We start from the raw sequence: 13826 nt of genomic DNA, 5'->3' as shown, positions 1-13826 counted from the left end.
ACACACACACACACACACACACACACACACACACTATTCCTGCTAAAATAACCCCACAACCAAACAGGTCACTAGAAAATAACAGCATCTGTTATCAAAAAATTAGCCTACTAATACTGCAAGCCAAATCTGAATTCATCTATTACCCTGGACAGAAAAATGTAAAGAAAAAGAAATGCAAGACTAAGAAAAAATACAGACAAGTACAACAGTTACTGAAAGGCCAATAAATCCACATACTTCCCATATTAAATATTTCAATATTTTATAATAGTTATAGCAATTGATTCTGAAAATTGTACCCTTATTCCCTGTCTGTTGTTTGATATTTGGCATATAAAGCTGCAAATACTTTCTCTCTAACAGTATGTGAAATAGAAGCAAATGTTTCTGAAAAGGAACATTTTTCTATAAAATGATACTGAAAAGCCAATGGTTGGTCAGAGTATATGAAATGGTGCCACTGTCATTCAAATGAAGCCAAATCAGTCAGGAGCAACCTTGCTATATTTTTACAGGTCAGAAGAGTTTAAGAGATCATATTAAATCCAAATCTAAATGCACAATGAAATCTTCACATTGCAATCTGCAGTGGGAGTATTCTCCTCATAAATCAGCCTGTTAACCTAGATCATTTATTAAAGATGTATATTTCATATCTGCAGAGTATATCACATAACTTTTTGGCAAGGGTAATTGCATTTCTGGTAACTTAAAATTCATTGTGGAAGTTAAAATGCCTCTATCAAGCAAACAACACAGCAACAGGATTCACAGTTTCACTGCTGTAAAGTAAGTTTAAGTCAGTATTAACTCATTTCAATTCCTATAGTCCTGATTACAGCATAAATCAATTTCAAATCATATATTGCTTTTAATGGTATTTCAAATGCTGAAATACCTCACAGGAAATTTGACAAATTCGGTCTTAGAAAACAAATCTATTCCCTTGGTAAAACCTCTCAAATGATTCAGCAGCTTATTAAAATAAAACCCACAAAAGAATGTATTGGGAGATGAAAGAAAATTTGACTAGGACTAACAGCCGTATCTAGAGAGAATCTAAGTCCTCTGTTAATGTTTGGTATAAATGTACAGTTTTAATAGTTTGCCTGGTTAGCATTTTATGTCTGTGGGCTTATTCCAAAGACAGGTTTATTACTGCTATGAAATATTAAAGAACCAAAGATCAGAACTTAAACATACTGAGCTGGACTTGGAAATGAAAATGGGCAAACACCAATGTAATAGCCACAAAGGGTAACCACATCTATTTTCATTTTCCCTGATTAACACCGGTGTGGTTTTAGGTTACATATTCCTGTGGTGCAAATGTCAAGTGAAGGCATCAATATGGACCTTAGAAATTTCAATGGGAGGGGAAAACACAAAAACCAAGAACTTAACTATTGGCTTCCCAGAATGCACTAATCAAAACTCGGTTGGAGTAAAAGCTTTTCCTACTTTAGTCAAAGTCGATAAAATTAAAACATACTCAATTCATCATGGGCTTTACAAGTGACCTTGGTCTGGCTCTTCCTAATTACAGTTGTCTATCGTTTTAAGAATCGTCAGTATTTTTACAGACACAGTTTTAATGTTCCTCAATACTAGGCCGTTGGTGGATAGCACAGAAAAGGTATAAATCCTATTAAGCTTTTTGGAAAATCCTACTATTCACCTCACAAAGGTTATTTTAGTATAAAGAACTTAATAGTGGAAATTTCCTAACTGAAGGGGACAGTTTTAATAAAGATAATATCTTAATAGGATGAAACATTCAAATATATTAAACTTTCAAAAATACATATACACCGAATGTCAAACAGGCCGCGTGTGTGTGTGTGTATGCATGCATGCATGCATATACTACCTATTGTCATGTACCCTTATATTCACTGCTCACACAAACACGAATAGACATGACAAACACTCATTCTAGTACCACTACCAAAACACTACAGCGCATCAGCAAGGAAGAGTCTGTATAGCCCTTGTAACAATTATTCACACAAGTTGTTTCTTCCATTAATGTGGAGTATTAACTAAATATGTAAAGAGTTACCCTTCTACGGACAGTTAGAAAATATCTCAATTACAAAGCTCCTGTAATCTCAGTAAAACTAACTAGCTTTAAAAACACAAAACACACGTCAGATAACGGCCACAAGAACATGGAATGCTGACTTCAAAACTCCATGAGTTAGAACTTCTCCATTCACCCAATTTATAGCCTTCAGAAGAAGTCCAGAGAAGAATCAATGCAGGTCCCAGTAGTTGTGTGTTATGTACAGAACAGAAGAGATTCTTTCTGACTCCACTGAGTATAATTTTAAAAAATTCAAAATATTTGTAAGGAGGTTAAGTTATACTTCAGAAATATGAGTATTTTAATAGTATAACAAAATTAAATGCTTTCATAAACTTATATCCTTTCACACTGTACTGTATTAAGCATTATTAATGCTTAAATCTAGAGTAGTGATGTTTGAAACCTAAATATATTTTCTATATATGCACAACTGGAAATTCTTAGAAATCTACATCGTTTTAGGCAAATTCCAGTTGACTAAAAATGGTTTGAACTTCAGGCACATGATAAACAAAATCCCTTTCTTAAACGCAACTTCAACACTTCAGGATATGGCTTAATTAAAAATGTAATACTTCTTATTTTGTGACATTTAGGAAAAAGAACTTCTCTACTTTGTCTCCTATTATTTCAAACAACAATTAAAGGGAATTTTCTACATTACTTGTCTCATTTGAAGAATTGGTCCATTTAAACCTTCCAAGTGGTAGAAGTGGAAAGCAAAATGAATGTATCTATCCACGGTTACAGAGTTAGATCAATATCTTATTTTATGTTAAGAGGTTTAAGTTCTAAAACTTATCCTTATATAGGAATACAAGATATCTAGCTTTCCTTCCAGGAACGCCAGCACATGAATAATGAACTATTCTTCTAATAATATTTATGATTATCACTATACGAGAAGAAAGAGTTATTTCCTTAAAAGTACTGGGGACTATCAAACTGGACAATTTTTTTTTCAAACATCAAACTGTGTGTAGGGGACTTGTCTAAAACAAACAAAAAACCCACTGCCACAAACTCACATGTTCATAAGAAAAACTTATAATATCAAGCCAAGCTGCAACAAAAAGTCCAAAAATATTTCACTTAGGGGTTTTTTTAATCCAATAAATTAAAATCTAAAAAACTTGGTTTAATTTTTTTCCCAATCTGCTTTTAATTAGAGTGTGCATGCGTGTGTGTATGTCTGACAAGGTAGAACTGACAGGAACTGTGATTTGTGCTAACTAGCTATTGATCCAGTCAGATCTAGATGTTGTGTACAAGAAACAATAAAAGAGAAGGGGCCAGGAAGGATGCTGTGTGCAACTCCATTTAAAAATGGAAAAGAAGGGCCCCAAACAAACCAATTTATGTCCTTGCCTGGGTGAAGCATGGAGAATGCTGATGGGCTTCCTAGAGTCTGCTGTGCATGCTAAGCACTCCGGCTTCAAATGAGGGTCTCCGGAGCTGGGCATTAAACATGAACAAAGAGACAAACAGTGGGAGCTAGCGTTCACGCTTCAGAAAACGAAAGCTGGAAAGCCAACCAGAACTGGGATTAGGAAGTTATGGAGTTTTCAAACCACCCAAACTCCATTTTCATAACACCTCTTTTTACCTAAATCCCAAAGTCAATAAAGGGTACAACAAGAAGTAGCTCTTAGAAGGAGCCAGTGAAAATAGATGTGAAACAGCCTAAGATGAGGAAAATGAAACATCAATTTATCAACATAACACAATACATGTATGTGTGTACATGATATAAAATACACACATGTGCATACATAGACCATTTTACATCTGTGGTATGTGGGAGAAGCGTGTAAACACACACCTTAAATCAATGAGTTTAGAAAAAATGACTTTGATAAAATGGAAATCTATTAGATCTGAAATCATCTTTGTTCAAGACCTTTTATAACTAAAACTGTTTTCCTCCCATGTATTTTTCTCATCTTCGAATTATAATGCCCTCTAGATAATAAAACCAAAAAGAAAAACTAATGTTGAAATTAAGCATCTGTCAACTAAGCATGTTTTATAGTGACAAACACCGAGTCTGATTCTATATTTTCTTTGGGTTAACAATGGTAGAAGCATCTGAGCTCAGCATCACATCTTTAAAAGATAAACAGGAAAATACTTGGAAAAACAGAGACTATGCAAATTGACACCACACACATTTTTGTTGGATTCACCAATACCTGTATAACACAGAAAAGATATATATTCAAAAGTAAACATTTCCACAGCAGGAAGCTCTTACTCTCTTCTGTAAACTGAACTCAGAGAGCCCCCATCTGAACACCTGCCATGTCTTTTTCAGTTTTCCCTACTTAATTAACCCAATATGATAAACTTAGTCTAGTTCACCTATGTTAATACAGAAATTACATGGTTTAGAATACGGAGTAATTGGAATTAGAATTAATGTTTTATGGGCACAAATAAGTTATGATTTTAAAGTCATCATCCTAAAAGCTGGAAAGAAACCGATTTTCTGCTTCTTCTACAGTAAGAGTTTGATTTGGTTTGGTTTGGTTTAAGTAGCAAAAGAGCCACTATTCATTTAGCAAATGAAGTTCTACCTGTGTAGGTTCGATAGAGGAAGGATGGTGTTTTGTTCCTAACCTGAGCTGTGGATTCTTTTCACACAAACCTGCAAAGGCTCCTAAATCATTGATCAGCTACCTAATCTACAGGTAACTCCCCTGTTAAACTCCCAACTGGTCATACTGTCCTCTTTTGAGTTCAGGGAGGGACAACTGTGCCTTTGTGTATGAAGAGATGCCAACTTCGTCTTGGAAACCAACAATCCAAGCAGACTGCTGTTAGCAACACATTTCCTATTAGCAGGTCTCTGTGCAAGAGAGGAAGTTTGCATAGGGCGTTGTAGGCATAGAGAGGTGACAATCCTAACGCCTCCTTTTACCAACCCCAATTAAGTAATTACATTTCCATATTCAACAGGGCCTCGGGAAACGATGGGTGCCTAAAGCCTGTTTGTTTTAATTAGACACTGATCTCTGCTCGGGAGGGTTAAAAACCGCAGAACAAAAGGACAGATGGCCCATCTGACTCACCCTTAAACGCACCACCTAAGGAATTCTACCGGGAGCAGGGAACCCCCAGGCACCCCTTCACCTGGCATGACACCGAGTCATGCAACCTGAGCGGCCTGTGCTGGGAGGGAGGTTCGCACCGGGCGCCGCGGTGATGCAAACTTTGTAAGCCAGGAACGCGTGCGTGCCACCCGCCTAAATGCATGCTCATAAAGGGATTGGAAAGAGATACCTTCTTTGCTGGGATTCTGAGGCTTTGACTTCTCCCACGGTGCCACGGCTTTGTCCTCGTCCTGCCCCTCCAGCAAGGCCTTCTCGCTGGGCATGTACCAGGTAGAGTTGTGCTCTGCCATCAGAGAGTCCAGGTCTATCGTGCTCATCGCCCCTTTGATGCTCTCCGAGCAACAACCGTTCAACTCGCTGTCCCCGTTCTGGCCGGGGCACTCGGCCTTTTTGCTCTTCATGCCCAGCGGCTGGTCTTCCGAGATGCTGAACTGCTGCCGCTGGAGCTGGATCTGCGCCTGCAGGATCTCCAGCGGGTGGATCTCCTCCTGGGCCGAGCTGCTGGTGGGGGTGCGCACCTGCTCCAGGCCCGGCGTGCCCGGGTGGGCGCCGTAGCTGTCCGGGCCCGAGGTCGAGGGGCCGAGCAGGCCCAGGGCCAGCGGCTTCTGGCCGCCCAGCAGCGGGTGCTCGGCCCGCGGCAGCTTGGGGGAGCCGCCCAGCAGCGGGCTGCGCGTGGGCTTGGCCGGGGCGCCGTCGGAGCTGGAGGAGACCTCGTCCTCGTGGCCGTAGGCGGGGCTGGGCTCGTCTGGGAAGTCCGCGCGCGGGGAGCCGCCGTCCGACTTGCCGGCGCTCTGGATGCCGCTGTCCAGCGAGGCCAGGAGGTCGGGCTGCTCGGCCAGCAGCAGCTCGCCGCCCTTGGCCCAGGAGGGCGAGGTCAGCGGCTTGTCGTGCGCGGCGGGGCCGGGGCCTGGGAGCGGGAGCGGGCCTGGGGGCGGGCCTGGGGCCGGGCTGCCCGCGCCGCCGCCGCCCTCGGCCGGCGGGAACTTGTCGAAGAAGCCGCCCGGGCTGACGTGCCCGCTGTCCCGCTTCCGCCGGCCCCGCCCCCGCCCGCCCGGCGCCGCCTTGCCCTCGCCGCCCGGCGCGGCCTCGGGCGGGTAGCCGGGCGACAGGCTGGTCTCGGCCGGGCCGGGCGCGGCCTTGGCGGCGGCGGCTGAGGCGGCCCCGCCGGGGAAGAAGTCCGGGCCGCCGGGCGGGGCGCCGCCGCCGTCGGGCTCGGGCGGGCCCAGCTTGCGCTTGCCCTCGGGCGGGCTCTTCTTGGCGAAGGTGACGTGCAGGTTGGGCGCGCCCAGGCTGGCGATCATGTTCTGGCAGGCGGTGGAGAGCGCGGCCAGGCAGCTCTGCCCGAACACGTTCTCCTTGGCCGGCTTGGCGAAGGAGCCCAGCGACAGGCCGCCCAGCTTGCTGGCGGCGGCGCGCGGCGCGGGCGGGAAGTCGGGCGGCGGCGGCGGGAAGGCGCCGGGCGAGGCGCTCGCGCCGTGCGGGTGCGGGTGGGGGAGGGGCGGCCGGCCTGAGGCGCCGAAGGCGAAGCCCGCCTGGCCGCCCAGCGGGGGCGCGGCGAAGTCGGCCGGCGGCCGGCGCGCGGCCGCCCCCAGGCCGCCCCCACCACCGCCGCCGGCGCCGCCGGGGGAAGGCAGCGGGGCCAGGCCGGCGCCGAAGGGCGGGTGCACGCCCGGGGAGTGCAGGGCCGGGCCGTGCCCGTCGGCCGCCAGCCCCAGCCCGCCCACGGCCGGCCGGAAGAGCAGGCCGGGCCCGGTCTGCGGCAGGCTCATGTCGTGCGGGCTGCTCTCGGCCGGCAGCCCGGGCCCGCCCAGCCGCCGCGGCAGCAGCTCCCCCGGCGGGTGCGGGTGCGGGCCGGGGCCCGGGAACCAGCCGCTGTCCGGGGCCAGGTGCGGGGTCTGCGGCTCGAAGCTGGGCCCCCGGCCGCCGCTCTCGCGCTCGAAGCCGGCCTGCGCCATGTTGCCGCCGTGCCCCAGGCCGCTCTGGCCGACGTCGCCGTGGTGGGCCAGCGGCTGCAGGCCGGGCGGCCTGAGTCTCTGCTGCTGCTGCTGCTGCTGGCTGCGGGAGGCCATCTGCTTGATCATCAGCGCCGCGTTCTGCCGCTGCTGCTGCTGCAGGGCCTGCGGGTCGGGGCCCGGGCCCGGGTGCTGCAGCGGCGGCCCGGCGGCGAAGCTCTCGGGGCCGGGCGGCGTGAAGTCGCCGGGCAGGCCCGGGTAGGCCGAGGGCGAGAGGTGGTTGTCCAGGCCGGCGCCGTGCACGGCGGTGCCCCAGGAGGCGCACCTGTCGGCGCCGGGGAAGTCGAAGCGGGGCCGCTTGGCCACGTTCATGTAGGGCGCGTCGAAGTGCTGCAGTCTCTGGTTGGGCGGCTGCGGCGGGGGCTGCGGCTGGGGCTGCGGCGGGGGCTGCATGCTGAAGACCGGCTCGGGGTAGGGCTGCATGCTCCGGTTCTCCAGCCGGTGGATGGGGTACTCGAACTGCGCGTGCTGCGGCGGCAGCAGCGGCCCGCTGTCCGGCAGGCTGGCGGCGGCAGCGCTGGCCTCGGGCGGCTGCTGCCGAGGCATGGCCGGCGGGCAGGAGTTCTGTCTGCCCAGCAGAGCCGGCGGCGGCGGCTGCTGCGGCTGCATGAGCGGGTGTCTGGCGTTCACCGCCGGCTCCATGCCCACGGGCATCTTACGGGCCCCGCCGAACCGCTCGAAGAACACGCCGTGCTGCGGCTGGGGCGGCGGCGGCTGGACTTTGGACATCGCCACCAGGCCTGGGGCTCTGGGCAAGACGGACGGGCCCGGGAAACTGCCCCCCGCAGGCGCCGGCCGGCCGGCCGCGTAGTGCGGCAGCTGCCCGTCCGCCTCGGAGGGAGAGAAGACGGGCAGGTCGAAGTGTCCGGCCGGGCCCTCGCTGGGGTAATTGTATTCCAAGGAGTCCACGCCGCCCTGCGGGGGGAGCCGCCGCTGCTCCAGGCCGTGGGACTCGGAGGAGCCGGCGGCGGGCAGCCCGTGGAAGGAGGCGGCGCGGTTGGGGGACTGGTCGAGCGGCAGGCAGGGCGCGGGCACGGCGTGGGTGGCGGCGCCGGCGTTGTGGTGCTGGAAGTCGGGCATGGTCCCCGCCCGCTGCTGCGCGAAGCCCTCGGGCCCGGCGCTCTCGGCCATGTGTTCGTAGCCCTCCGCGAAGGCCTGCGGGCCGCCCATGCTGCCGCCGTAGCCCATCAGCCGCCCGCCGTGCAGGCAGGAGGCGCCGGGCTCGGCGCCGAAGTTGCCGCCGAAGTGCGGGTGGTGCTGGTGCGGGTGGTGGCTGCCGGCGTGGCCGTGGTGCGGCGGCTGCGTGCCGAAGAAGCCGTGCACCGGCTGCGCCTGCATGCCGCCCGCCTGCAGCTCGGCGTGGCCCCGCGCGTGGAAGCCGTACGCCTCCCCGGCCAGGCTCATGTTCATGCCCAGCAGCGGCGGCTCGCTCAGCGCGCCCAGGGCCGGATCGGCCGCGCCCCCGGCGTGGAAGGCCGGCGACTTGAAGTGCGAGCTCATGGTCAGGCCGGGCTGGCTGAAGTTCCTCTCTGCCGGGCCGGCGTTCCTGCTGCCGAGCGGAGACTCGAACTGCTCCAGCCCGAACATGCTGCCGGCCGGCGCTCACTGGGGCATGGCCCGCGGCGGCGGGGCACCCTGCGGCCGGGCACCCTGCCTGCGCTCCCGCGGCGGCACGGAGGTGGGCACAGGCGAGCAGCAGCGGCGGGCCGGGCCGGGCCGGGCCGGGGTCCCCAGGGAGCTGTCCCCGCGCTCACATCCTGCAGGGGCAGGTGGCCGGGCGGTGGGGGCGCCTAGCGGCGATGCGCGGCGGGGGGCCGGGCATGGAGCCGCCCCGCACGGAGCAGCAGGCGGCGTCGGCCCCGGGCCGCCAGCAAAGTTCACGGAAATGCAGCCGCTCCCCCGAGTCCGGCGCGCTCCGAGCCGCCGCTCGCCGCCCCCGCAGCCCGGGGCTCTCCCGGCGCAGCGCTCCGCTCCGCTCCGCTCCGCTCCTCACACCTGGCGGGGCTGGGCGGCGCCGCTCATCGGCCCCAGTCCCCGGGAGCGCGGCTCCGCATGGCGGCTCAGTCTCTGCTTCGCGGCTCGGCCGCCTCCGGCAGCGGCCGGCTCGGGACCGGGCGCTGCTAGTCTCTGCCCGGGCGGCGGCTGCGGTCGGCCCCGGCTCGGGGCGCTGCAGGTCGCGGCTCCCCCCTGCCGGCGGGCGCGGGTCCCGGTGCCGGTGCCGGTCCCGGTGCGGGTCCCGGTGCCGGTGCGGGCGGCGCAGGTCTCCGCTCCCCTCGCTCCGCTCGCGCTCTCACCCGGCGCTGGAGCAACAGCAACAAGTTTTGCATTTCAGCGACCGCGGCCAGCCGTCAGCGCTGCGCCAATCAGCGGCGCCGCTGCGGCCCGGGGCGGGGCTCGCACTTAAGGTGGCTCCGGCCCGCTCCCGCCGCCGCGCTCCGCCTGCGCTGCCCGGCCCGGCCCGGCCCGGCCCGGCCGCGGGCCACCCCCGCCTCCGCCCGCCGCCCCTCGGGCCGCCGTGTGCGCCCGGGCCCGGGTCAGCCGTGCGGGGAGCGGGGCGGGGCGGGCCTGAGCTGTGCGGGCCGGCGCTAGCCGCGAACCCCGGCTGCCGGCCGGGGCGGAACCGTGCCCGCCGGGGCGCTCGGGCAGCTCCCGGCTCTGAGCCGGGCTGGCCGCAGCCGGCCCCGCCGCCCCGAGCGCTGCTCCGGGTACGTTCCCGGCTGCGCCTGGACAGCCGCTCGCAGCGCCCGGCTTAGCCCCGCTGCAGAGCCGCGCCCGCCCGCCTGTCTCCCGCCCGTCTCCCGGCCGTGCGGCGCGCACGGGGCAGCGAGAGCCCGGCAGGGTGCGGGCTGTTGTGCGTGCGGGGCCGGGCCGGGCCGGGCAGACCCGCGCTCGGCTCTGCAGCCCCCAGGGCGCAGCGCGGCGTGGTCCCGGCCCGTCTGTCTGTCTGTCCCCCGCGGGGAGCGCTGCGCCGCGCTGCGCCCCGTGCAAGGCTGGCGGTGTTGGGTGACGGTCACTCGTGTGCAGGCCCGGCCCGGCCCGGCTAGCCCCGCGGGCACGGAGCGGAGGGGCGGACACCGCCCCCCACACGTGCAGGTTAACAGCGGCCGGGCGCCCTGTGCAATGTTCATCCAGTGCCCGAGTGACAGCCTTGCGCGCGGTCCGCTCTGCGCGGGGCGGAACCTGCCCTGCACGTCGCCGGGTCCAACCCGGAGCTGCTGGGAAGCGGCTCGGCCAAGGAGACCTTGGCACGGGCTAGCAGCCATGGACAATCCCATTAAAATAGCCATAAACCGCTGCGCGGCTGCTGCGCGCAGGGGCGGCGCAGGCCGGATCCAGCCCGTGACCGCGCTGCAGAAGGAGCCGCACACCCGCCATTGCTCCCCAGGGGCCTGCGCCGACAGCCGGGCGGGATCGTGCCGTGAGCCAGGCCTCCCCTCGCACCCTGCGCCGCAGCCAAAGGCTTGAAAATAGCGGGAGAAACTGCGCCCTGCTGCACGGCTGCGCCGCGGGCGAGGGACAGCGCTGTAAACAGCCGGGGATTTACAGACAGTGCACGGTGCAGGCAGGGCAGCGCTGTAAACACCCGGGGATTTACAGACAGTGCACGGTGCAGGCAGGGCAGGTGTGCACCGCTCGGGCTGTCACAGACTAAAACCAGCGAGCAGAGCGGTGCGGTCTGTAACGCAGCGCCCCGCCCGCCGCAGTGTGTGTCCAGGGCCCTGGAGCGGGGAAGGTTTTCTGCAGGATCAGGATGCTGGGCTGTGATTAAATATTGATTTTGTGTAATTAGTTTTCATGCGAACCATCCTCCTGGCTGATGGCGCCGAGATTGCAGCGGAGCAGAAATGGAATTGGAGATGGAAATTATGACTGGGCCGGGCCGGGCCGGGCGCGCGGTTATCCCAGGCGCCGGGCAGAAAACACAGCCAGGCAGGGCACGGGCAGACCGAGGAACGGCAGACGGTGGTGCTGAGCCGGGTCCAGGGGAGCGGTGAGAGCAGCAAGCGCAGCTCCCAGCCCCGGCACCACTTGACCCCGTTTACACCGCACCAGACCCAGCGTTTCTATCTGAATCAAGGGTGCGATTCTGATCTTCAGCAGGGCCCCGGAGCCGCCCCCGGAGTGTCCGAGGGCGGCGCTGTTTTACACGGCGCGGCGCTTGCCTGGTTCGCATTCCCGTTTACACGGGAGCGGATACAGCCCAACAGAGCTCAGCGCACGGCCGGCGTCGGCCGCTTTTTAAACTTCCCCACAACCGCCCGCTGCTCACCGGGTTTGGGGCAGGCACGGCCGCGGGGCTGGGCTCCTGCGCACACGCAGTGCAGGGCAGCGTGTGTGTGGTGAGTGTGAGTGAGTGTGGAAGCGGGGCCGTGCAGCGCTAACGCCGGTCTGGGCGAGCCTGGCTTCGCACGCGGGGCGGGGATGGGTTCTTGGGAACAGACACAGCGCCCCCTGGTGCACGCGCACACACACTGCCCGCTCGTGCACGCACACCCACAGCGCACACTCACTCACACACACACACACAGCCCGGCGGGGGCGGCTCTGGTGACGCCCGCCCCGCCCCGCCCCGCCCCGGGGCAGGTCCGGCAGCTCGGCCAGGCGCGGGGACGCTCCAAGCCGCTGCGCCGAGCCCGGCGGTCTCGGTCTCAGCCTCGCAGGCGGGCCCGGGCCGCTGCCGACCGCGGGGTGCTCGGCCGCTATTCACCTGCGAGTGGGGCGCCCCGCCGCCCAACCCTCGTCCTCGCCCGCGGCCACTTCGGAGCGGCAGCGGGCTCCGTTTACACGGCACCCCATGCACCGTTTTGTAATACGTTGCAAGAAATGCCAGCGGACCCCGGGGGGTTCCCCCCGCCCGGCCTGCGGCGCGGCGCGGCGATTAGACGCCAGCACCCGGGACTGTCGCCGGCGCGGGGGGTCCAGGCCCCGCGGCCGCAGGATTACAGCCCGGCTCAGAGCCGGGCCGGGCCGGGCCGGGCCTGCCCCGCGGGCAGCGGCCCGAATCTGTCCGGCAACAAGCGGCGGCTTCTGGGCGGGCCGGTCCGGTCCCGGTCTCCTGCCCTGCTCTGACGCACGAGCAGCGGGTCCCGTCCCGGCGCCACTTCCCGGCTGGCGCCGCCGTTTACACGGGATCAGGGCGCAGCTGCGGGGGGCGGTTACAGTGGGAACGGCGCTGCTCCGAAATAAGCGATGCGCCACAGGCGGGGGAGGGAGCGGCCGGCCGGATGCGCGGGGCGGGGCGGGGCGGTGCGCACAGGCCGGGGCTCCCCGCCCGCCCCCCGTGCCGATGGGCGCAGCTTTAGGACTCGGGCCCAGGCGAGAACCGGCCCCGTGTCTGCTGCCGTGTCCGCCCCGCCTCCTGTACCCCACCTGCGCTCAGCGGCAGAGGCCGATCCGGGCCCAGCTCTTACCGCGCCCGGCCCGGTTCTCTCAGCAGCGACCCGCCGGACCAGCTCTTCCCTGGCCCGAGGAGCCGGGTTGTCACAGGGCAGAGTTGTCCCCCTCTGCAGCCCCGGGTATTTGCACGTCACTGCACCGAGGGGGCAGCAGGAGGTCGGAGTTAGCGGTACAAGCTGAAGCCAAAATATTGAACCAAAATATTAGTGAAAGATCCTGCTAAGAATCTGAGACCAGCCACCCTGCGTCAAACCCATGGTCCATGGAGGCAGGAGCCTGGCGGACAAGGGCCAGAACAGGGCACTGGGGAGTGATCCAGCCCCTGCCCCACTGCTAGTGAGAGGTTCAGGCACACTCAGCGCAGAGGGGTGTATCCCTGACAATCTCGGCTATGAACTTAACGAAACCTTTTTTAAACTCAGGTAGAGTTTTGGCTTTCACACCATCCCCTGGCACCACGTTCCCCAGGCTGACTGGGCCTTGCATGAAATACTTATTTCCTTTTATTTTAAACCTGTTGCCGATTCATTTCATCAGGTGACAGTTCTTTTGTCATGTGACAGAGTTAATACTGCTGCCCCTTCACTTTTTCCACACCATTCATCATCTTCTAGAGCTCTATAATATTCCCTCCGTCATCTCCTTACAGGCTGAACAGTCCCAATCGTGTTAAGTTCTCCTTGCATGGAAGCTGTTCTACACTCGGAGTCATTGTTATTGCCCTTCTTTGCACCTCTCCCAATTCCAATACACTCTTGTGAGTATTTCATGCAGTATTCAAGAGGGGCATACCATGGTTGACACAGAGGCATTATGGGCTGGCCTGTCTGGTTACCCATCCTTTTCCTAAAGGTTCCCACCCCGTGGATACTGTCAGGGAACTGTCCCCATTGACTCTACGATCTCTTTCTTGACTGGTGTCATGAGGTTCTCTACTCACCCCTGGGGTTCCTCTTTGTGGCTGCATCTGGGGAATAGCTCTGCATGGTCTGATACCCCTTTCCATCTCTCAATCGGGCTGCAGCTCCTCTCGTGCTCCAGCAGTTTCAGTGCCTCCTCTTTGTGATGTGGAGAGCTCCCTTTTCAGGGCTTGGCTATGTTGTGTCCCCCTTCCAGGGCATCGAAATCTCACTGGACTCACGGGCTGAGTGCTAGTTCCCAGCAGTCCCTCTGCTCCAAAGCAACGCCACTGCCCCAGCGGCGGCTGGGAGA

The 13826-nt window shown here is 58.1% G+C and overlaps 1 protein-coding gene across 1 annotated transcript in view; it reads right to left on the bottom strand.

Annotated features, from left to right (window-relative positions):
• MN1 (MN1 proto-oncogene, transcriptional regulator) overlaps window positions 1-8932 on the bottom strand; it is a 48925-nt gene extending 39993 nt beyond the window's left edge. Inside the window, exon 1 of the mRNA XM_067539402.1 lies at window positions 5375-8932. Coding sequence (XP_067395503.1) covers window positions 5375-8804 — 3430 coding nt within the window. The 5' untranslated portion in view covers window positions 8805-8932. The remainder of the gene's footprint in view (window positions 1-5374) is intronic.
• Between the last annotated feature and the right edge of the window lie 4894 nt (window positions 8933-13826).

Source organism: Emydura macquarii, unplaced genomic scaffold (assembly GCF_026122565.2).
Source record: "Emydura macquarii macquarii isolate MOO-44397 ecotype Brisbane River unplaced genomic scaffold, CSIRO-AGI_Emac_v2 contig_554, whole genome shotgun sequence".
Taxonomy (NCBI): domain Eukaryota; kingdom Metazoa; phylum Chordata; order Testudines; family Chelidae; genus Emydura; species Emydura macquarii.
This window is presented reverse-complemented; position numbering and strand designations above follow the sequence as displayed.